The 25390-nt window shown below is 35.2% G+C and overlaps 1 protein-coding gene across 1 annotated transcript in view; it reads right to left on the bottom strand.

Annotated features, from left to right (window-relative positions):
* Positions 1-25390, bottom strand: part of LOC131062562 (copper chaperone for superoxide dismutase, chloroplastic/cytosolic) — a 105633-nt gene that overhangs the window by 23026 nt on the left and 57217 nt on the right. The window contains exons 3-5 of the mRNA XM_057996260.2: positions 23382-23454; positions 23008-23142; positions 9586-9809 (exon numbers count right to left, since the gene is read on the bottom strand). Of these exons, the coding sequence (XP_057852243.1) occupies positions 9586-9809; positions 23008-23142; positions 23382-23454 (432 nt within the window). The remainder of the gene's footprint in view (positions 1-9585; positions 9810-23007; positions 23143-23381; positions 23455-25390) is intronic.

Raw genomic sequence — 25390 nt, 5'->3', positions numbered from 1 at the left:
GTCTGACGTGTTAGAAAGGGAGACTCCTGCAAGTCTCCTTGCCCCTCAAGAGACGCTTAGGAGTCTTGGAGACATCAGATGGGAGATTCCTACAAGTCTCCTCGCCCCTCAAGAGACACCTGGGAGTCTCCCAAGGAGGACTTGGAGACGCCGAGACGCAGACGTTTTCGCGTCTCCAGCGGAGCACCGGTGGTGGTTGCGGGAGACACCAAGTCCCTGTCACCCCGTCTCGGAAATGCGGGCCGAGGGGGAACATGTTTTCGTGGAACACTAGCTTAAACTCCAGCTGCTTAGAAATTATAATGTATTACTGATATTAGGCACAATCTGACATACTTGAGATCCTTGATGAACAGCAAGCAAAAGCTCCTCTATCGTGGTCTTAATATTATCTGAACAGCAAGAAGAAGCTTCTCTATGGTGATCTTCATATATTATAAAAAAATTATTTATTATGTAATACATGACTCAGTTTTCCTGAAAAAAAGAGCATTAACTGGATAAAATGACATTTAAGAGGTTTAAAACTTTAAAATGTATAATAAAAGACAATCTTTATGAACAATAGGAGTTTTAAATGTGATAGCCCCAAGAAGAATATGCTATAAATCCAAGCCTTCATTTTCCATGTTCAGGCATTCTGAATTTGGTTGTAGCTGCTAACAGAGTTTTCCAATTGAGTACACCTGGTGACCATTGTTCTGCAAATATTTTTCTTGTATAATAGCTGACCAAATAGAGTGGACCAAATATTGGAGATTCCAAGCAATTTTTATGGTTAGTGCCTCATGGAAAGATATAAAATTATAAATGTCCCTCTCTAAATTTTGGGTGAAAAATGACAGTCCAAGCAATCAGACGGAATTTATAAGTTTTTTATGTACATTGCCATAGAAAAGTCCTTAAAATCTCACATCTTTGTGCTATATAAAGAAATTAGTGTTTAAATTTGCACCTTTTAGTATGACACAAAACGAAACAAATGTGCAATAAAACTGCTGTTTGAATTAGAAGGGGAAGCTCCCTATAAAGTTGAAAACTAACCTGAAACTGAACAATATGTATTTGCAATTTAGAAATTCTACAACAATTTTTGGGGTGGTTCAAGTTTATGCTGATAAAACGTAAATGAATATCCTTTATGTTTTTTCCTAGGATAAAATGCTAAGATGCTATTCCACTTTAGGCAAATGATTAATATATTTTTAATTGAAAAAAAATCCTACAAATAGACATTTACCTTGTTCAACTCAAATCAGAGATTGGACAATTCAGGAACACAAGGATTGAATAGGTTTAAAACATAACATGCGCTTTGGTAAATAAATTGAAAGAATTGAGAAGAAACCACAATTTTCAACTTCAAATAGATCTGCAATACAAAGCTTGCAAATTTGGTAAAAGTAATATCATCTAATTCAGCACATATGACAAAGTCATTCAATAGTAATTAAAAGCAAGAGAGGCTTAATAAATTCTACTTAATGAATAACAAATTGTGAATAGACTATAATACTATATAGCAATTTCAGCAATATTAAAGCAGGAGAATTACCATTTATCGACCCCTTACTAAGTGCAAAAAGGCTCTTATTTATATTGTTTACAAACAATTGCATGAAAATAAATAACTAAACTAACTGCACTTCTATTCCAACTACAACTGCTTGAATGACATGCAAACTATATTACGAATTATTTCATCCACTAATTCTAAAATTACGATCATGTGACACTGCCAAATGAATTGATGATCAAAATATTTAAATTATCTCTTAAAAATAGCATTTGATCCTTGTGCTAGAAATAACGACAACTAATAATAGCAAGGGCTATAAATAGAAAATCCCTAAATATGCTTCTCTTTGAAAATGGTGACGGCCAAAAGTAGTGCATACTAAAAATTGACATTTTCATCAAGCAGCTCAAGATGACTTTGATGATTCTACAACTTCTCCTCTGATTATGACTAACCCTTTGAAAAACCTTGAAAATGTACTCATTCATCCCTCCCTTGTATAGGTGTCATTCTTCTATCAATCATGCTTGAATATGGACTAACAAAAAAAATATTTTGTATTGGTGCACACATAAGCTTAGACGCATGGAAAAATGACAACAAAATTTCCTCCTTTCTATTGGTATGCACCATTGTCCAGGCACCCACCTATTCACTGAACTTTAAATTTTTAAAACTCCACCACTTTTGTATTGGCATACACCATTGTCCAAGCACGCACCTATACACTAAAGGGAAAAATTAACTAAACCCGAGCTGCTTTCTATTGGTGTGTGCTAGTCTACTTGCGTGCATCAATATGCAGTAAAAATATTTTCAATTTTTTCAACAAGACTCTTTGTATTGGCATGTACTAGACTCTCGGTGCATGCCAAGATTTAGGAGGTAATTTTTTCAAGATTTTGCTCCTTTGCGAAAGTGTGTCTAATTCCTTCATCATTGTGCTAGTGAATCTTCCTCTGGTGGTAGGCAAAATGATATTCTTATTAGAGGAGCAACAGTTTGTTCATGTTCTCAAACTAATGCATTTAGCTCTCCTTTACCCACCTCAAGTTTCTTTGCACAAACTTGTCCACCAGCATATTTTACCTAACTTGAAATTTGATTGAAATGGAGTTTTTATATTGGCACACATGTGCACCATCCTAGACAAGTTTGGAGAAAACACTCAAAAAAATGAAAGTAGCCCCTTTGATCGTGCGCTCAGATGTACAACATTACACTAGATTTTTGAAACTTCACTCTCTTTATATTGGCACATCTTTATTAAGAGGTGTGTGTTGATGCTCTAAGCTGCATTTCTTTAAAAGAATCTTCTTTCTTTAAGTGCACAGCAATTTCCTACCATGCACTTGTCCTCTAAAAATTTATTTGTTTTGTTATAGAAGCCAATGCCTTTGTATTGATGCATTCTACACGTCGTTACTTGCCATTTTTTGAATTTCCACTCTTTGCTAAGGTGCACACTACTAGCCAAGAACATGCCAATCATAGATGGACGACTCAGCAAAAACTCAGCAAATCATCAAAAACTCGCGAGTTTTTTTGACCCTAAGTTTTCCAGCTAAAAACTCACAAACCCCAACTAGTTAATGGGATCTCATCATATAAGAAAATTGATTACAATGAGGAGGTGTGGCAATAGAGACTAGAATCAAGAACTTAGACAACTAATTTTTTCCCTCAAAAATTGTTCGTGGGGTTTATAATTTTTTCCCCTTACAAAATTATTCTGGGGTTTATAATTTTTACTTAAATTATCATATTTGAAATTCGTGATGTTCGCGTGGGATTTTAGTTATCTGGGTTTTACCGTTTTTTTCCACAAAAACGATGATTTGTAAATCCTGTTTGCAAGGTTTTGTTCAATCTTTTCCTCAAAAATTATTTCAAGGTTTTGTTCTTGTTTAGGGTTTTTACCATTTTTTTCCACAAAAAATAATGATTTGTAACTTCAGTTTTGGAGGGTTTGCCGATTTTTCCTCAAATCGTGGTTTCAAATTTCAGTTTGGTTACCCAACATCAGGTTGGATGCATTCCAGTAATCTTGGTCATTAACACTTTGCAAATCCTGGGAGGGTCTCCGCAATAGTAGAGTGCTCTTTGCATTTGTGATCAAAAGACCTGTAGTTTCTTCTGTAGGATATTGAGTACGATGACCATTAGAGAGGGTATTAAAATAATATTATATGCATTCTATAATGGTCATCATAGTTTAGAAGGCATTGTTATCTTTTTAGGTTTTAGCTTTTTAAACGTATTTAGCTTTTTAGCTTCAGTTAAACGGTTTGTTCTTTTTAGAACACCGTCTTTTAATCTCTATTTAAGAAGCCTTCGACTCCTTTGTTAATACATTGATTATTTGAGCAATTAAGTTTTCAAGCTCTCCTTTTTTTCTCTCTTTGCTCCTCGTTCCACGGGTCCTAAAGCCTTCTTTCATGTTGGATATGCTATTTTATACAAGGGTTGGACCTTACCCCACAGTTTGTCTATTATAAATAAAAAAGTAATAAAAATAAAACAATAAAGTAATAAATCCATAAAAATAAAACAATATTAAGTTAAATTTGAAGACATTATAATAAATTTAAAAAATTTAAATAAATATATTAAAAAATTAATTTAAATATTAGTATTATATAGATAATAAATGTATTAATTTTAAATCTAATTTAAATACTTTACATATTAAATTTTAATATATTGAATAAAAAACAAAACTGAAAAAACAAATCAACATTGTTTTAAAAAAAAAATATAAGGATATTAAATAATAATCAAAAAGTACGCACCAAGTTTAGATGAGAGTAAAGGTCATTATGCATAAAACACAGAGAAGTACATACAACATCAAGAGAAGGGCTCGAGAACTTATAACTTAATTCATGTGAATGAAATTTTGAGCTAGAAAACATTCCATAATAAGTTATCAACTTATCTATCATTATTTTTGCACTGTTAACAAAACTTCACTGTATATCTATTGGTGTGTTTTTTATGCAAGCGCAACTCAAAATAATATACCCAAAGATATCCTATTCTCTCTTGATCAAAATCTTCTATATGCTAAACAGACAGACTATGTGATCACAAAGATGACTCCAAGGTTCCAAATTCATGCGGATAGTCTCAGTTGGTTCGTTGTGATATGCTGATAATCTCAATGGGGGCTTACACAATTGTTCGAGGAGTGTCTCAATCTAAGGATTTTGTTGATTGCCGACACTTGTAACTTTCTCTTTTTGGAATGATTTTTCAATAAGCTCTTTTTAATCCTACTTCTATTAAGACTTAGGAAGATAATTCTAACCCTAAGCTAATCCTATGAATTTGGGAGACAAACATTGCAAAAGTGGAATCCAAAACCTATTCTTGTTTCGCCAAATTCAACCTATCACTCATATTCACCAACATTTTGAAAAATGAATATAGCAATAATTGAAAATCATCCAACGATCAAAAGTATGAACATATTAGTTCCACATTGAGCAATTCCATCAAAACCTTCATTCGATCTAGCAACTTGAAAATGAAATCTATTCTATTGAAAGCCAATAAACCATGCTAACTTGCAAAAGTAGACAAAATTCACTAACAATTGAACAATAAATTATGCCTTAGCACTTAAGAAGTATCACTACAACAATTTCTCAGAAATCTCCCCCTTTACAAATGAGAGGATGGTTTATATAGGCACCCCATTACAAAGCAATGGTCCAAAGTGATCCAAGATCAACGACTGAGATTAACAAATAAAACCCTAATTAGGGTTAATTACAAGAAAAAAACTCCTTTTGGCCAATGAGAAAATTACAATGTTTTGGATAACCAATGAGAAAAAATCTTCCACTTGTTGAGTCCGGTTCATTGCACCTGAACATATCTGACTTGGAACCCTTGGATTGGTCGATTGATGATAGGGATGCCACCTCAGCTTGCCTTGCAGATTTGATTCCCCATCATGAAGAAGTGTCGATACCTTACTCTTGGATTTCCAAAGGAAAATCAATAACATTTTTCTTCATTGAACTTATCGCTCCTTGGTGTGGAATCTTTTGTGTTCACCATCATTCTAAAATTTTCTTTATGTTCAAACTAATCCTCATCTTCACTTTGATCTTGTGCTTCTTGAACAATCCTCCATATTGACAAGTTTTTTTTTCTTTTGATTTTGGATTTCCAAAAGAAATCCAAGGTCGAGGTAGAGCCTTTCATCCTTGTATGACTTAATCTTCTTGAATGTCTTGATGAAGTGTAAGTCATCCTTTGTTCCATTCATCTTTGGATTCCACCTTGAAGCGTGAATGTTGTCCTTCCATGCGTTGTGGAATCATCTTTCCAACCGGTTCCTTTGTTACCTTTCTAGAAATCCTTGAGTTGACATCCACCACCTAAAAATCATGAAAATTTTCTAAGAAAAAAAATAATAAGGGGGTTTGATATTCGTTTAACAAATTTTGGAGGATAAACTCTGATTTTTCTCATAAACTCTTAAAATCAGATTGAAAATAAGTCTGAAAAATGAAATTATGGAACCAAGTCTGATTATGAACTTAGGAATGAAAATCAGACTTAGAAAAAAAAAAATCTGAAAACTACAATCAGACTTGAAAAAATTTTGGAAATTTGTGAAATTAAGTCTGATTTCTGGAACTTCTTCCTTCAAAATTGAAAAAAAGCATAAAAAGCAACATGGTTCCTTAATGGAATTCGAAAAAGTTCGTGAAGGAAAATCTGAGTGCAGGTATGAGGATCGGAAATTTAAAATGAAAGAGGGAATTTTGAAGCTCAAAATCCTGAAAACCTGTCTTGAAAATGCTTTTAGACCTGAAAGTGCTGAATTTCACTAAGTTACTGGTTTGGGTTTGAGCACCGGTTCAGGTTCGGAGAACCCGGTAAGCCGATACGTCAAAATTTTGAAAAGGGGTTTGGGTTCGTTTGGGTTCGTTAGTACACAAACATGTAAATTTTATATATATTGATATTTGTGAAGCCTATAAGCATGAATTAAAATTTGCTTGTCACATAGCATCATATAAACAACAAAACAAACATAAGCTTGTAATCATAGCATCATGATGATACCATAATAGCATCATATACATCAAGTTTAATATCAAAATGACAAAATATTCAAGTATCATTGTTTCAACTTTCAACAATATAAAGTTTAATCATCAAATGGATCATCTAATTCATCCTCCTCCTCATTGACATTGACATTAGATGAGCCAATGCCACTTTTAGAGGTGAAATGAGTGAATATAATGTTTTAGAAGTCACTTTTAGGGTAAAAGTTTCACTTTTTAGCAAGCAGAATTCAAAAAAAAAAAAATTGCATATAATTTGCTTTTTTGGGCCGCCCAGGCTCACCTGCGTTCGACCAGGGACGAACCACCTCTAGGTTTTTTGAACCCTGGTTGAACCCAGTCTAAACCGGACCCGAAACCAAGAACTCGTTCGAACTAGGACCGATACCAGGGGGTCCAAGGGCAAACCCAGTAACTTAGAAGAAATTCTTCAAAGAATTGGTTCCAATTTGTCTTTGAACCCCTAAATTTGCCTTTGATACGTTGAACTTGCAATTATTGATGAAATTCTTAAAAAGAATTGCTTCCAACTTGGCCTGATTTCCTCTTGCACCTGAAATTACTCTGAATATATACCTTGCAACTTGAAAGGGATTCTTCTAAGAGCTTGAATTCTCAAGTATGAGAGGCAACTCGTGAATAATTGCCAAGGCTATGTTTATAGGGAATTCAATCTTTGTCTTGCCTTGTTTTTTTTTTGTGTTTTAATTTAATGGCAATTTCTTTTCTTTTCTTGCTTTATTCTAGAAGCCTCTTCTTGAGTGAATTCCATCCTGGCTTTTTATTTTAAATCCAATACTCTTCCAAGACTAGGCAAACTCTTGTTGCTTTTCTTCCTTGCTTTAATCCATTTCCACTTTGCCAAAAAAATTCAAATTCCTTTCTCCTTATGACTTGTGCGAATTTCCTTGTGCTTTTATTTCAACACTAGTTTTTTTTTCTTTCAAACTCTTTCCTTTCCCTTAGGTGAATTTCTTTTTGATTTATCCTTGTTTTCTTTATTCACCTTATCATTTTCTTGGGTGAGTTCTTTTTTCTTGTTTTCATCCTTTTGCTTTATTTCATTTTTCCTTCCTTTCAACACTTTGCTTAACTTTCCCTTCTCAACTTTGGCGAATTTTGTTTTACTTGCTTTAACCTTTTTGCCAAACTTTTCCTTTGTCTACCAAGGGTGGACTACATCATGACATGGGAACTTTTCCCAATCCCTAAGGCAGACTTGATGTATAGTTGACAAACTTTGTCACTAGGGAAGGGTGGACTTCATGCTTTCCTAGGAAAAATCCTTAAATTTGGGGCAGACTTCAGCTTGGTCTAGGAATTTATGTCTCTCCCTTGGTGGACTTCGTGCTTCTTCGAGGAATTTTCCATGTTGTTGCCACACTTAACTAAATTCCTGATTTTTCCCTTCTCAAACTAAAATCCTGATTTTTCCCTTCATAAACTAAATTCCTGATTTTTCCCTTCTCAAAGTGCCAACACTCGACCAAATTTTCACACCCACTCCTAGGGTGGACTTCAAGGTGTCTTAGAAATTTTCTACCTTAAGGAGGGTGGACTTCATGTGTTGATAAGGAATCCCCCAAACCATGGCAGACTTTGCTAGAGCACAAGGAACATTCACCTCACCTTGGGTGGACCTTGCACGAGCATAAGGAATTTAATGCTTCCCTAGGGTGGACTTGACATGCTCATAGGGAACTTTTCCATGTCCCAAGGCAGACTTTGCTAGTGGTCGGGGAAGATTTCTCCTTGCTTGGGTGGACTTCACCTCTTGATAGAAAATCTTCATGATGTTGCCATACTTAACCAAAATTTCTGAGCTCTTCCCAACACTTAATCACTTTCTTGGCCAAACTTCAGCCTTGACAAGGATTTTTTTTCATATTTTCCAAGGCAAATTTCATCTTGACTTGGAATTCTTCCAATCTCCCTAGGCGAAATTCATCTTGGCTTTGGAATTTTTTTCTCATCTATTCATACTTAGCCAAAATTCTGACTTTTCCCTTCTCAAAGTGCAATCACTTAACCATTTTTCTCACCCAATCTTGGGCAGACTTGGTGCTGCCTAGGAAATTTATTCATTGTTGAGTGAACTTTGACATTTAAACAAGAAAATTTCACCATTCTTGAGCAAACTTCATTCTTAATCAGGAATTTTCCTGACTCGTAAGGCTAACTCATCACTTGGCCAAGGAGATTTCTTCTTTTCCATAGCTGACTTCATCATGAAATTCCTCCACGGATTCATGATTTGAACAAGGAATTTCTTAATTTGAGTTCAAGACTTAGTCAAATTCTTGTGATCTTCAATTAGCTTTTTAGAAATTTCCCTTTGGATTCGAAAGCTATTTCACACTTGATTTGTTCTGAATGATCTTTCTTGACTTGACTCTTTTCCTGACCTGATGACCACCTGTGATCCTGGAAAAAGCAAAAAGCAAATTTCTATTTTTAGAAAAAAGCAGATCGAAAAAGCAGGTTCCCGGATTGGCCCCAAAATGCCAAAAACAAAACTTTCTAAACTTAGAAAAAGGAAAAAAGAAAAATTTCCTAAAAATAGGAAGTTGTCAAAAATTGACCCCGAGAAATTGCAATTCTACTGCTTCGACCTATTTGGGCACATCTATAGCATCAAAGCACCCTTTCGACCATTCCTTCACTTTACTGACTTTGGTGACTGTCAAATTTTGAAACCTTGACTCATTTGGAGAGACGAGAAATCAGAGACAATGCTAAAACACCAAAACCCTAACCTAAAAAGAAAAGAAAAGGGGGTCCCCATTTGCAATGGGGCGATGTGTGAAAACGTCACAACAATATCCAATCACAACACATTGGAAAAGTGCAATTTCTACACAGAATTATTCAAAAAGAAATAAGAAGAAATTATCAGATAGTAATGACTACGAGGAATGGTTCAAAGCACATATTTAAAATCATCTAAACATGAAGGGTAATAGATGTCCAAAGTACCTCTTTTGAATTATCAATACTTGAAGGGTTATAGATTTTTCCTGTGCTTGCAGCACCTCTCGTCAAATCCCCATACTCATTTATGGTCCATGCATGGACTCCAGGTGACAAACCGCTGAAGTTGGCCTCAACTCTTGATAATTCCATGTTTACCTGAGCAAATCGCACAACTCCAATAATTTCTGGGCCTTTAAACTCAGCAACGGCAGCAGAGACCAAGAAGTCTGCACCAAAAAAAAGCCATGTGCTAACAAAACTTGCATGGATATAAACATAAACAGCATATAACTTCAAAGAGGAATTAGAAATTCAAAATGCAAGCCTGCTAGAGATTATTTTAATAGAACAAACTAAGTCCTTTTAACATTGCAATAGCGAGGAACTTCTTTGATTAGCAACACCATGAAGGTTCAATATCTGTGCAACTTTGCAAAACAAAAAACCATTCACACAAATCTTTTCTTTAAACCAATAATGATAGCAGATCTCACTTAAAATGTTTTGAAACATTCTGAAAATTGTCTACAAAGCAATACAAAGGCATTCTACTTTTGGATCTAGAAGTCAAAGGAATATACATAAAATCCATTTTCTAACAGCAATTATGCCACCAATTCAACACATCAGAAAAACAGGAATCAAATTCAATTTTCTGGGTTTTGCTTTTCTTGTGGACTCTAACCCAGTTGCTATAATTTATTAATTTGACAATGGCATTCAGAAAAATTGCAACATATGAATGACTGATTGCCACCGTTTCTCAAAATAACAATAGATATATAACTTAATTTTACTAAACTAAAGTCTAATACAGAGGTTCCAAGTTTTACTGATAGTCTATTACACCTCTTTGCTTGATTTTTGTTCAAACCATAAATTGTTTAGAACATAAAAATAAATTTATCTACAAAAAAAAGGAAAATTCTGTTCAAGTTAAAAAAGCATTCTGTTAAAAGGGAAGTTAATACACATTTTTAACATTTTTTTCACAGTGATGAAAAGTTCCCAGACTCGGACTCGGCTCGGACTCGGCAAGGTCGACTCGACTCGTGACTCGGCTATGACTCGGCAATGACTCGGCAAAATTTAAAAAACCTTGAAATTAAGAGATTTTTAACAATTTAAAACTTGTTTCATGCATCCATTATTGAATAAAGCCCAATTATAATGTGTGCTAGCTTGTTATGCCATGAAAGGCATGTTGGTAGAGTATCTACTTGTTTGGGGCTTCTGTTTAGTATTTTCTTTGGCCAAATTAAAATTTTGGGAGCACCAACATGAGACATCATGAACATCTTCACTTGGAAACTGTAAGGAATGCTTGTGTATGGTAGCATTAAATAGTGTGCTTTTTGAACTTAGGTTTTACCTTGGGACTATAGTTGACCTTGGTCTTTCTTGGACCTCTTAGTTTTTAGGCTATATATATGTTGGATGGAAGGGGGAATTGTGAGGCCAGAAGGGTTTGAAATATGCTCCTCAGAGACATGTCCCTTGCCAAAAATAACCTTGTGCCCCATGGGGGGATTTTTTGGGATGTGGGGATAGGTAGGAAATATCCCCAACTCACCCCCTTTTTTCAAAATTTTAAGAAACATCCCTATTGTGAGGTACTCACACATCGCCCCATTGCAAATGAAGACCCCCAATTTTTGCTTTCTAGGGTTAGCTCTTTTAGTTTTGTTGTTGGTCGTTTTAGTGTCTTAGCCTTTGCATTAAAGGGATTGAGTTTCTCAAAGGTCATCAAATCAAGTGGATCTCCTCAAGGTGGAGTGAAGGAGGTTAGGTCAGTTGAGTGATTAGGGGTTATTTAGATCATTCCTAGGGTTTTTGTGTACTATCTGGTCACGCTTCAAGTTGCTAAATCAAACCTTGGTTGAATGCATAGTGTCCTCCTAGGTCCCATCCCTTACATCATGGTCAGAGTGAACTCGCCTTAAAAGTCTGGAATGTCATCCTGATCCTGAAATGGCCTGAAATTTGACTAAGTCTGGAAATTTGAAGGATCCTCCAAAAACTAGATTTTGCATTATAACTCATGGAGGTCCGAAACCACTCTCAAACATCCTGACAATATATATGGAATATAACTTAAAGTATAAGAAAGAGAAAAGACATAAGGAAATGTCACTTATACTTAAATGTTATATGGAGATATTCCATATATGAATCCTGACGAATATACTAACTTGTCAAACAAGTCAAAACATTGACCTGTGGTGGCTGAGTTTTGGAGCTTGGACTCGGCGAGTTTTGCCATAACTCGCCTGACTCACGAGTCAGGCGAGTTTTGGTCAAAACTCGCCGAGTCTGAGTCCCGAGTCAGCAAAACTCGCCGAGCTTGGCTCGACTCGCCAACTCGGCGAACTCGCCTGACTCGCGGCGAGTTTGGGAACTCTACTGATGATGGTTGCTAATAAAGGAAAACCACAATTTAAATGGGGTCAGACTGGATCAAGATTAATATAAATGATGGTTCTCGAGGCAAACGCGGTCTATCAGGAGCTGGTGCAATGGCAAGGGATCATAATGGAAAGATCATTTCCGTAGTTCAAAAATTTGCCAGTCCTAAATTTGAACTTGGACTCCAGGCTCAGCAAAATTTTCAAACATTAAAAAACACATTAATTTGTATAGTAATATCAAAAAGCATGCACAAAACTGAAATTTATTGGACTTGTTAGTAGTGTTTACTTCACTCGAAGATCAAAAAACAAAATCAATGCACATCATAGTGTCAAATGATTATACATTACAAATCTGTATTAATATTTTACAAATTTCTTCTCCAACTAAGATTCAAAGTGGTTGTGTTGGTGCCTTCAAAGTGAATGGTAATGATTCCTTTGAAGAATAAAATCATCCTTGACCATATCAGATCATCCAACAAACCCTATTGATGCTTCACAATTTGCCTCCACCTGTACCTACATCTGCGGCCCATTCTGTTACTCCTCTCTCAAAATCAGTGATCTCATACATGGAAAACATGACCCCAAAACAATATTTATTTTTTTGTTTTTAAGTTTTAACCAATCATTGATTCATTGATGCAATGTTGACAAAGGCACAATTCCATAATTGGCAAAAAAAGGTGGTTTTTGTGTGTTTTCTGCCTGCTGCCTTCTTTTTTTCTCCAGAGGCGGGCAAGTTTACTGCACAAACTCACTGAAACTTGTGAGTTTTGGTGCAATACTCGCCAAAAATTTGCTTGCAACTTGCCAGCCAAATTTTTCAGCATGCAACTCGCCAGCCAGTTTTGCCTCATGAGTCATCCCGGGTTGCCAAGTAACTCACCAATTTTTTGAATTATGGTCATTCCTTCTGTATAAGAGAGGAATACATATAGCATTTACAACAGTGTGTCACAATCTATTAATTGAATCTAATTCGAATATGTCGGTAACTTAATCAACTCAGAAATTCAAATTTTCAAGTATCAATTCATTCAGCAATAAATAAATAGAAAGCAGAAATTCGTCGAAGCATAATCCATTAATGATTAAAGCATCAAATCAGCAATTGTCTAGCAAATACATAGAGTTATCAGTTTTGAATTCTAGGTAGTATCTTGCAAATCGGAAGGACAAAATCCCTTCTGGGCCCACGAGAATTGGAAGGATGAAAAACCCTTTCATGCTCTTACCGAGTTTGGATGAAAACCCAATTCTTGATCGAGGAGGACAAAAACCCTCCAAGGTGGGCTAAGAGTTGGAAGGATGAAAACCCTTTCATGCTCTTTGGCAAGCTAAGAATGAAAACCTTTGGTATTGTCACCGGTGAGTTAGGAATGAAAACCTCTAATTCAGCGGATTTGAAAGTATTTCCAGATAATTCACTATATGACTGACTTTGAGTATTGTGCAATGATTTATTGATCTCAATATTATAATAAATTCATAATACTTGACAAAGCCATTATAATCACAGCTTGAAGGAGAGGAGATTTATTGCAGAAAACCAAGATAACTTCTACTTCCAGAATTATTCATTGAATTACAAAATGAATACTATAATAAAATTTCATATTTTTGATAAAGTAATATTCATAAGTATAATGCAATTCTCATCTTAAGTTGGAAATATTGTTTTAGGGAAAAAATATGGAATATCCCAAAAAGGACATTACAACTAAAGTATGAAGACAAAAGGCAATGGTATGATGGCACAGAATAAGATATGAATCGCCATTTGATGGAAGATAAATGGAGGTTTGAAGTCACCCTAATCATAGAAAATTGCATGCCCTAAAACAACCTTTCACAGTAACCTTGATCCCAAAAATAAAAAGAATAAAACATAACAATGTATGGTATCAGGAACACAGAAAAGACAAAAATTTCTGTTACTTTCTAAATAAAATTAAAAACCAATTTTTATCTATATGGACAATTTTTAAGGCAAATTTTAACATTGTGGGAGGATGTATTATTATTTAACAAATTTTGAATTTTTTGGTTGGAAATTGCCAAACTCAGCAGGGTGCCCATCCTGTTACTCAAGTTTCCTTACAATTATGAATAGATTTTAAATATAAATTCTTTGACTGTTTTTTCCGTATTAGTTCATTTTATTTCATTGTTTATTGTTTAAGTACCATCATATGACAAACCATTCCCTTGTCATGTCCCATCCATCTACGAGGCATGATTTAATCATAGTGTTTTTTTAAAAAACAAATAAATTATAGTCATGTAATTTCCATCATGTTAGATATTTTTGCTTCTGATGATGAAAAGGTTTCACACAGTTTAAACCAGAAGCAAATATATCTAACACTAATAAATGATAAAATATAACATTAGAATGATAATATTAATATTATTGATGATAAAGATAAATGAATAAATATTTAGAAATAAATTAGCTGGGTCGGCCAGCATTATAAATTAATAAGTTTAAATATTTGAATTTTCTTTATTGAGCCGACTAGGGGTCTTTGGTGCCCAAGGACAATCAGGTATAAGAGGTATGCGATTTTGATGTTCTGCAATTATTGTGTTGAATTTTCAAGAGCCCTGCCTACAAGGACGAAATCCCTTGAAGGTCGTCTAAGAGGTGAGGACAAAACCCTTCTTCCTCTAATCAGCGCAACTCCACACAGGTGCTCTACGGATGCTAATTTGATAGTTAATGGCTTTCAGGATCAAATAATCAGCTGTGAGCAGGTCAAGGCGCGTCTGGATAAGTCACTGCTCATCCTCATCATCATTAGAGTTGTCTATTCAATTTGTGCAATAAATCTATTGCTTGGATTAGGATTTAAGGAAAAGTCGAACATACAGCAGCCTCCTAAGGGCAGCTTTCATGATAGAAACCTTTCCCTGAGCGTTGGGAACACTCCACCAAAGAAAGAAGGACAAGCCCTGTGCAAACAAACCAGTATAAGAGGTGCAAAATACAGAAGACAGATTGTCTGTGAAAAAAATATACATCTAAGATTCCTCTAGCAGCCAAGGAGGCAACAAACGAATTTGAAGACAGGTTACATTTGAAATAATAAGTCCCCTGATTGTTTATCTCAGATCGAACCCTAGATCTGCTGCACCTTACACTCTGTTGCAATTACCATACTCAGTTGGGGTAGTAAATGAGGAACTGAGCGACCATATACTGTATGGTTAGGTTTGGATATAATTTATAATGAGAGATTACAGGTTGTCTAAATCTGGAACTTGTATTGTAACAGGTAGATATTGGTTATGCATGTCTGATATTTCTATACTCTGTTAAAACTAATGCGTCTGAGCATTTGTACTCATTTGTTCATATGTGATTGAAAACTTGCACGAGAATAGTAGAAAATCTGTGAGGTATGTAATTTAGCTTCTAATGCTTTGGACAGAAAAGGATTACTGAATGTATAGCTAGATTCAATTTACAGAACCGATCTACTTGAAAAGGAGCTAGTAGTGAATAAACAAAAGCCTAACAAAACCTTAGGTCAAGGATTGCAAGCGTGCCCAAGGAAATTACATTGGTATCAAAGCCCCCTTTCATGAAAATAGGTGATTGGGAACTCAAGTACTTATAGAGAGAAGCTTTGTGGGTTCAATGCGATTATTTCCATTATTCAGAGCCAAATTGAAAGATTCCGACTAGGAGATGGCACAATTCTGATTTGTATTGTTTCAAAATCAATCTTTGACCAGCGAATTGAAGCTAGGAGTTTCCTTGAGGAAGTTCAAGTGTAATGCATTTTTGGGGGTTTTTAGATGATAGAATGTATGATGCAATGTAGAAATGCAAACAATAACAAATGACAACTACTGAAACTAAATTTCAGAATGTCTGATTTACTAGCAGCAATTAACAAATGCAAAGAATAATTGAATTTCAACCTAACATGCCAAATTGGCCTACCAGGGGTCCAACACCTTGCCTAGAGGGCTTCTTTATTGACTTTATTTTAGGAAAATACTATTACAAGAGCTTCCAAAGTGCACCAACAGCTCCAATGAGTTTAATTCTTCTAAACAATAATTATCAAAAACAATTGAATGGATGGCTAGCAATTCTTAAGCTTATTCTGAAATCTTGCCAGGAGAGATCACCAAATTGACCCTATTTTCCCCTCTAATTTGCTGATATCATTCAAATGTGCCCTGAATTCACAGAAGAGATCATTGATCTGCCTTAGTGACCTCCCAACAATGATTTTCCAACCAATAGCTGCTGCTAAATTCCCTTTATTAATTTATTTGCATCCCACAAGCTGATTGGGATGGTATGGCTGACCTAGGAGAGGTGAATAAACAATAACTTGCTGAAAGTGTCAACCAAAGTGCTCAAATCTGATTATCAGACTGTAACCCTGCTGTAGATGCTAACAAATACTGGTTTTTGGCCCTTACTAGCAAAATATGAACATTTTAGGCAAAATCGGTAGCTTAAATATGAGAGGGATTTCGTCCTCTCACCCAAATCCGAAGGTTTCCGTCTCCAAATTCAGTTCAGACACCTGCAATAGACGTTGTAGACCTGCAAATACCAAATGGCTCTCAAAAATAATATTTTTCGAATCATAGATGTGCAAAATGAGCTCCCAAACACCTTTTATTTTCAGCCCGAAATTAGGGTTTCATTTGCCCTTTTTAATTAATAAAATAACTTTATTTTATTTGCAAGACAATCCCTTTAGAAGTTCAATTGGCTAGAGGGGTCAATTATTCATTGAACGGGGCCAAAATCACTTAAACCAACTCCTCCAAGTTGCCACGCCTAGGAAAGGTGTTATGGCTTTTATTTATTAATATAATAAGATAAGTGATTAATATAATCACCTTTTAATTATTTAATCAACTAATATTTCCTATTTTATCCATCAAGTGCTCAAATAAACTCAAAACTGTAAACTGGTCGAAGCCACCTACCTATGGATAATGTCTGAGCCACATAAGCCAACTAGTAGTTTTCCCCTAAAATCTAGGGATGCTCCTAAAAAGTAGGAGACTAGACCTGTCAACCTAAAACGGAATCCCAATGGTCCTCCTTTGTTGTATGCACCTCTGGAAGGTCTGTCAGTGAACTGGGAATTCCTCCTAAAAAATAGGAGATGCACTCAAAGTCTCCAAAAAGTTCCCAGAGGTCTCCAGATGCCCCCAAGACCACTCTCAGTCAATACCTAAAAAATAGGGATCCCTCCTAAATTTTAGGAAACTGTTGTCAACTGCTCCAAACTACCTGAAAGGCTCATGCATGACTCTCTAAGACCCTGAGTTGGTTCCCTCCATGCTCTATTGGCCTACGGGAAGCAGATAATAGACCAACCCTGCTAGAAATGTTCACTAAGGGCAGGCAAAAATTGGGGACATGACACAAATTGTGTGAAAGATGCAACACATGATCCCTAAAGGAAGAACAACAACCAAAATAATCTGCTAAACAAGTGGCAAAATATCACGTTGAATATATGAACTTAGGTCTAGCCATCCATCGAGACATGACCTTTATTGAATATTTTGAATTTCAAAAGAATGGACGGAGGAGATGAAGATATGGAGAGCAGCTCCACAGGGAGAATTCTGGAATGGAACGATGGGATCAAGAAAGTTACCCATTTGAAGCCACCAAAATCTGTGATAAATATCCACAGATTTTTGATGAAATCAAATCTGTATTTCCTTTAGATCATTAATTGAGATATCTTTAATGGATAAATCCAAATAAAAGAGGACTTTATGATGGCATAAGATGAAGGTGAAAAGAAGAGAAAGATTCAAAAGCAACTAAGGACACTACAGAATAGGAGCCAAATGAATCATTCTTGGAAGAGGAAGAGCCCAAGAAGGTGGATCCTAAAACAATGAAGGGTACACCAAAGCCAGCAGCACAAGAGGATGTCAAAATAGAAGTGGTGATAGTAGAGAAGAAAGAAAGATCGGTCTCGAGATGTCAAACAAGAGAACTCCTTAACTTCAGAAGATAGCGAGGTCCAAGATCTGCACAACATCACCCTTGATAAGAGCATAGTTGCATAGAGATGCATCTAAGAACCCCTAGGATGGGTCTTGGAGAGCGGGACACATCTGTAGTACCGAAAACCTTGCTTGAGACGTCTCCAATTGCAGGAAACTTTCAATTGTGGTCTCCCAAAGACTCCCACGCAAAAGGTGTCGACTCTCACACAAATAAAACAAAAATCCCTAAAAATTAAAAGTTAAATGCACCACGAAGGTGGAGAATAAACACAACACAGAAGGGAAAACAGGAGCCAACGTAGGGTAGGAGTCAATGCGAGCTAACAAGACAAGTATTTGCCATTTGGCTATTTGCAGTTTGATGCAAAACTCAAAAGATATTCATATTTATTATTTTCTATATTCTTCTTGTTGCTCTTTTAACTCCTTTATGTAGACATTATGGCATAGACAATGGAGGTGAATTCTATTAGATCCTTGCAAGTCGAGAATTTTCCTATGATATACATTTTCTTTCTTCATTCTTGTGAGTATGTCTATATTCACATATTCATATAATCACATAGAATAGCAAAAGGATTTGCCATGTTGAAAGATTTCACTTGTTGGTTTGGGCCATTACCTTTAATTTCTTTATACACTGTCTATATTCATATTTGGTTTTACAAATATACACCTATTTTCAGATTTTATATAAATTATTAAATTATATTAAACAAATTGGTGTCTTCAAGTACCCGTCTCTTATTTTGAAAAATTGTCATACTGATACCAATACCAATCTTCGAAGTCTCCAAGTACCCCTGTCTCGGTGCAACATTGGATAAGAGCTTATATTGTGTGTTGAAAAGATATCAATAATTGCATTTGATGTCCAAGAAACGTCAACCCAATATTTAGGTATGGACATAATTGCACCATGTAATGATGATTCACAATGTGGGAATGATGGGACCATGTGATGATATGCAAAATATTAGTTGTGTTATTGTGAAGAATGAGTTGGCTGAGATTGAGCCCTATGAGGAGGAACTACAAGTTTATCTAGAAAAAACCATGATTATACACACCAACTACATGTAGGTTGATCAATATACATTCAAACTCCTTTATTTCGAGATTGATGAGATCATTGATGGGTTAGTTTGTAGTCATGAGAAGGACACTCTATGGGGTATTGGCAAAACAAGGCCTTGTGGGAAAGATTTATCAACTTGGTTTGGCTGATTGGACTCTTGGTGTCAAAAAATTATACTATTGGATCATTTTGAGTACTGTTTTCCATCTCATAGTGCTGATTCCAACATTCTCAGCTTTTTGCACACATCGGGGATGGCCACCAACAGGAGTTTGATTTCATGGAAAATGCAATTTCTACAATTTGTCTTCAAAGAGGTGTTTGAACTTTGTACAAGGAGGGTTCCAGCTATTGCAACTTTAGTTCTGAGCAAGGAAAGGCACAAGCACAACCATGACAAAATGCACGGAGCAGATTGCATCATGCTCTGACACTGTTGACCTGGCAAGTGTTGAAGAATATCCTCAGTCAAAGGTACAGACATCATGGGAAATCGTGATTGGAAAATGTAAATGACCCAGTATCGATGAACCTCAGTCTATGATATGCTGCATTGGCATGAAGTTGGCAGTGGTTCAGGGAGTTGTCATTGCTCAAGGACAAGCAATATTTGGGACGGGAGAACTGTCATGTCCCCTCTATCAAGGAGCCATGATTTAATTATTTTAATTTAATCATAGTGTCTTGTTTAAACACTACTAAATGATAAAATATAATATTATAATGATAATATTAATATTATTCATGATAAAGATAAATTAATAAATATTTCAAAATAAATTAGCTGGGTTGGCCAGCATTATAAATTATTAAAATTAATAAGTTTAAATATTTGAATTTTCTTTATTGAGTCGACTTGGGGTCTTTGCCAAGGACAAACAGGTATAAGAGGCATGCAATTTTGATGTTCTGCAATTATTGTCTTGAATTTTCAAGAGACCTGCCTACAAGGACGAAATCCCTTGAAGGTCGTCTAAGAGGTGAGAACAAAACCCCTCTTCCTCAAATTAGGGCAGCTCCACCCAGGTGCTGCAGCGGTGCTAATTTGATAATTTATGGCTTTCGGGATCAAATAATTAGCTGTGAGCAGGTCAAGGCGTGTCTGGATAAGTCACCGCTCATCCTCATCATCACGGAAGTTGTCTATCCAATTTGTGCAATAAGTCTGATTGCTTGCAGTAAGATTTAAAGAGGAATCAAACATACAGCAACATCCAAAGGGCAGCTTTCATGATAGCAACCTTCCACTGAGTGTTGGGAATACTCCATCACCAAAGAACAAAGGAAAAGCACCATGCAAACCAGTATAAGAGGTACCAAATACAGAGGAAGGATCGTGTGTGAACAGCATATACTTCTAATATTCCTCTAGCAGCCAAGTAGGAGACAAGAAGCGAACTTGAAGACAGGTTACATCTGAAATAAAAAGTCCCATAATTGTTTATGTTAGATCTAACTGTAGACACCTAAAAGTTGCACAATGAATTAAGTGAATTTTATTCATTTAATTATTCTTAATTCTTCCAATTAATTAAATTAAGATTTAATTAATATCCATATTCTTCTAATCGCCTATTAATTAGATTTAATTAATATACCCTTCTTCTATCTAAGCCATTTAATTAAATACCCCCCTCTAGCCATTTTAATTAAATTCACATTTAATTAAAAATATCAATTTATCCCCTTTTCCATTTTAATTAAATCTACATTTAATTAAAATCTCCTTTGCATTTAAATAAATCTAAATTTATTTAAAAATCCCCCCACTTGCATTTTCCTACATCTCCCACTTGCCTCCTAAACCCCTTCTAGATTCTTCTAATCGCTTCCAGTTTAGCCTAATTCATCTCCTAATTATTGTCACAATCCTAAGCAAAGAGAAGTCACTTCTCAAAGCCTTCAAAGTCTTTGAAAACCATTAAAAGTTTTATGTCCTCAACAAATTAACCCTCAAAGTCTTCCAAACCATTTAAGGCTCTTACATAACCATTAATGGTTAACTCAACCTTCTTGCATGATTAGAAACTTTCTCTCTAACTCAACCCTCATCTAACCCAAGGGTCTCATCAAGCATTCATGGCTTTAACCTTGGTTATCCCTTTAACCCTTGTACAAGAGTTTACCCCTTGGGTAAAAGCTTTATCCATTGGATAACCCTAACTTAACCTTAACCCTTACCTCCTAAGGTAACTTTCATGTCTTCTCAAGCATTTAATGTTTCTTTCATCTCCTCTCAAGCAACCTCTTGTTGACAATTGTCACCATTTCATTGGTGAGAATTGTAAACATGGATTGATTAACTTTCAATCCTGACCCTTGTTAAGATTATCCAATCTTGACCATCCATTGCCCTATTTTTCCTATAAATAGAGCTCTCATTCTCTCATTTTGATATAGAAGTCTTTGTGTATCAAACTTATAGTCATTTTGCTAGAGGATCCAAGTCTTTGTGCATCTAACTTATAGTCTAATTACTAAACATTTTAGCCTCTCTTTGATAAATCATCTTAATAAGCATTTAGAATGCTTCTAATATCATAGAATATCCATGTTAGACTAGTATATCATTGCTAGGATAATTACTTAATCTTATTATCACCTTTATGCTATAGCTTAATCATCATCGATTCAATAGCATACATATCTAGGAATGCATTCATGCATAATAATCAAACATCACTCGTTCTTGGAGTTGTCATTCCTAAGTCACTTTGCTCAGTGATCTGAAAGCAAAGGCATTGACTTTAGGGATCCTATGAGATAGAGAACAATGGGACACCCCTTGGGAAGTTGAGCTATTCATTATTGTTCTTATAACTTGCACCAAGAGTCTCATTGGTGTGCGTGGCCCTTTGAAACAGACTTTCACGTTTCTATCGCCCACATTTCCCGCACACACTAACCCCTAGATCTGCTGCGCCTAACACTCTGCTGCAATTACCATACTTGGTTGGGGTGGTAAACGAGGAACTGACCAATCATATACAATATGCTTAGGTTTATTATGAGAGTATTGTAACAGGTAGATATTAGTCATGCATTTCTGAAATTTCTGTACTCTGTGCTAAATCTGATGTGCCTGGACATTTGTACTCATTTGTTCATGTGATTGGAGACTTGCATGAGAATAGTTGAAAAACTGAGGTATGTAATTTAGCTATTACGTATATATATTTATTTATATATAAAAATATAAATTCACCTTATATAAATTATAAAATATTAGAATACAAATATATTAAAAAATTAACATAAATATTATAAATATTAAAATATATTAATTTATCATACTTGTTATTTAAGTATCTAAATTAAATATTTTAAAAGATAAAAATGTTCGTCTACTAAAATCATTCCCCAATACTCCACCCAACTGCCACTTCAGGCGTACTCCACGAAGATTTAAAGACCATGCTGCATTCCTATATTTTAATGATGATATCCTGGAAATAATTCCAAAAAAATGATTTGGGAGTGCCAAATAAACACTCATGACAATATATTTATAACCATGGATGTATATATTTTAAGATCCGTGTTTCAAATATACTGAGCCAAATAAACAGCTGTGAAAATTGACTTAAACAATGGGAATTGGGCAAAAATATCCCGATGGATAACTCGCAAAAAATTTTGACAGATACCTTGCAAAGATTGCCAGACCCATTGGCGAACCGGACCAGTACCCCGGACCCGGTGTGAACCAGACCTGGATCAGGCCAGGCAGCCAGCAAACCCGGTAACTTAGGGAATAAACAAATGTCCAACAAAACCTTAGATCAAGGATTGCAAGTGTGCCCAAGGATGTTACATCCCCACAAAAAATAAAATACATATTCTTGTGAAAAAATATGTGCTTATCAGTAGAAACCATATAGATTTATTGATATATGCTAATGCAAATATAAAAAGCAAACATACCTTCAGGTGATCCCTGCCCAATCAGCCGAGCTTTCCGACCAGATTGTTCAATAGCTGTAGTCATAGACTTAAGAGGCGATGAACCAAGCACCCTGACTACCTGGTTAGCCAGGTCTACATCTACTTTCTTGACACCTGACAAAGAATATATGTTCAACCAGCTTAAGCTAGCAGGAATCACAGAAAATTGAAGGCAGTTAAGAAGTCATGACCATTGATCAACAATCTACATCTGTTAAGTAATGAGAGTGCTACTTAAGTTATAATTCAAGAAAAACAACTTAAAAATGCACAAGAAAATAAGTTGCTTATGGGCCATGGACCATTAGCAGATATGACTTCCATAACTGTAGCATATAAAAATCACTACATACCATCCAATGGCTCTAGCTTGTTCCGAACAGACGAAACACATCCCTCACACTTCATGTCTACCATAAATTCTGTCTGTCACAATTAGAAATTCAACTGCAAGTCAAAATTCATCTAAGACAGAAGCTTGCAAAAACTTAGAATTGAGAAACAAAATTTAAATCAATATGTATAGAATAAAGATGCTCTGCAACTGTAAGTATCTTAATCAATCTCAAACGCGTGAAACTGCCTATTTTGTAAAAACAACTCTAAAATGGGAACAACAGGTGAAATGCAGCATCAAAATCAATGTAATCAAAACCCAGGATGGACCTACAACTGAACCCTACAAGCAAGTAAAAAAGTTATAGTTTCTTATAATTAGTATGCGTTCATTCAGATAAATGTTTACTGCAGTACCAACTTGATGCACCTCAAGGCACATGTTCAACTTTCTAACTTGCATTCTCAGCAGACTAACTAATTTATGCGTGCAACTCAGAATGGTTGTGGAGATTATGGGCATAAGCTCTATACATGACAATTTCTTGTTGGAACAAAAACACACTGGAAATTTTAACTACCAGGTCATAATCATGGAAACCAGAGAATTTAGTAGAAATGTCTATATATTACAACCCTTCACTGCTAAATAAAATATGCCAGTGCATTGAAATCCATGATATAAGATATATGAGACATGACACAAAACACAGACTAGACTAATAAGGGCTCTTCTCTAACATCATTTGTGATTATGGAGCTTACTTGTGAACATAAGCTTTATACATGACAATCTGCTGCAGTAACAACAGAACAACAGAGTGGAAATTTTAAAACTAGGTCATAATCATGAAAAAGATAGAATATGATAGACTTCCATATAATATGGCCACACCCTTACATCTCTTAGCATTTTTTTTGTTGCCAAAGTATTATAGCAAAGAGATACTTTCCTTGCCAAGGAGGGTGCCACTATATAGGGATGAAAAGGTTGCTACTGGCTACAAGAATACATTTAAAAGGATATTTCCATATCTTCAAAGAATCATGAAGATATCCAAAGTGTTGTTTTAAGTGGGTTTGGCCACTTCATATCTTCAAGGAATTATGATGTTTCCACTCTTCGAGACAAATATAGGAAAGATGCTCATAAATGGTGTTACATGGTGGTACCACCATTTATGGTGGTACATACATGGTCAAGGCTCTATTCACTTGCAGCCTCATGCAATTCAAATTCTCTCTAAGTATGTATCTTCTTATTTTTTATTTTTCTCGTTTTTCATTTGCTGCTATTACGATATAAATTATAATTTATAATAATATAATTTTATAATTTATTTTTGTATTTTAAAAATTAAATACTAAATGTTGCGTGCATATCAACAGGTTGTGAGTTCTTCAGCTAAATGGAATCGGAGTACATACTCCATCCACTTGGTTAAGCGCAACCATTTGAGTGCAAAAAATGCTGACGATTTGGTCTATGTACACTCCAACCTTTGTCTCATCACATAAGACACCTGAATACAATGAGGGTGTGATAAAGAATTGAGACCTAAGTCCTAAGTGTGCCAATTTAGATGCTACAATTGCATAGCTTGTCAAAGTCTCTATAGATGAGGCAACTTTTGCATGTGACATAGCTAGTGGGAATGGCACTCCAATCGATTGTGGTTTAAATGATATTAAACTATTAATTCTTGTTGACTCAGATGGTTTTAATAATGAACAATATGAAGACTATTAAATGTTGAATGTATTTTTTGTTGTATAATGACATTTTGATTTGACAAATCATCAAATTATGAGTATTTTCATTTTTGCAAATTATGAATATGAGGTATTTAAATATTCTCTTTATTGGTAATAATGAGTATCATTGTTTTTATATTTTATAATTTATAATTTTGAATATATATAGCCAAAACTGTACCCATAACCAAGGAAAAAAAAAAATTGCCATTCCACCATATCCGATACCATAACAAAATCGGTAACTTAGGGCAAATTTATGCAATTCATT

The sequence above is a fragment of the Cryptomeria japonica genome, chromosome 5 (assembly GCF_030272615.1).
Source record: "Cryptomeria japonica chromosome 5, Sugi_1.0, whole genome shotgun sequence".
Classification (NCBI taxonomy): domain Eukaryota; kingdom Viridiplantae; phylum Streptophyta; class Pinopsida; order Cupressales; family Cupressaceae; genus Cryptomeria; species Cryptomeria japonica.
The sequence above is the reverse complement of the archived record's forward strand: the minus strand, read 5'-3'. Positions and strand labels throughout refer to the sequence as shown.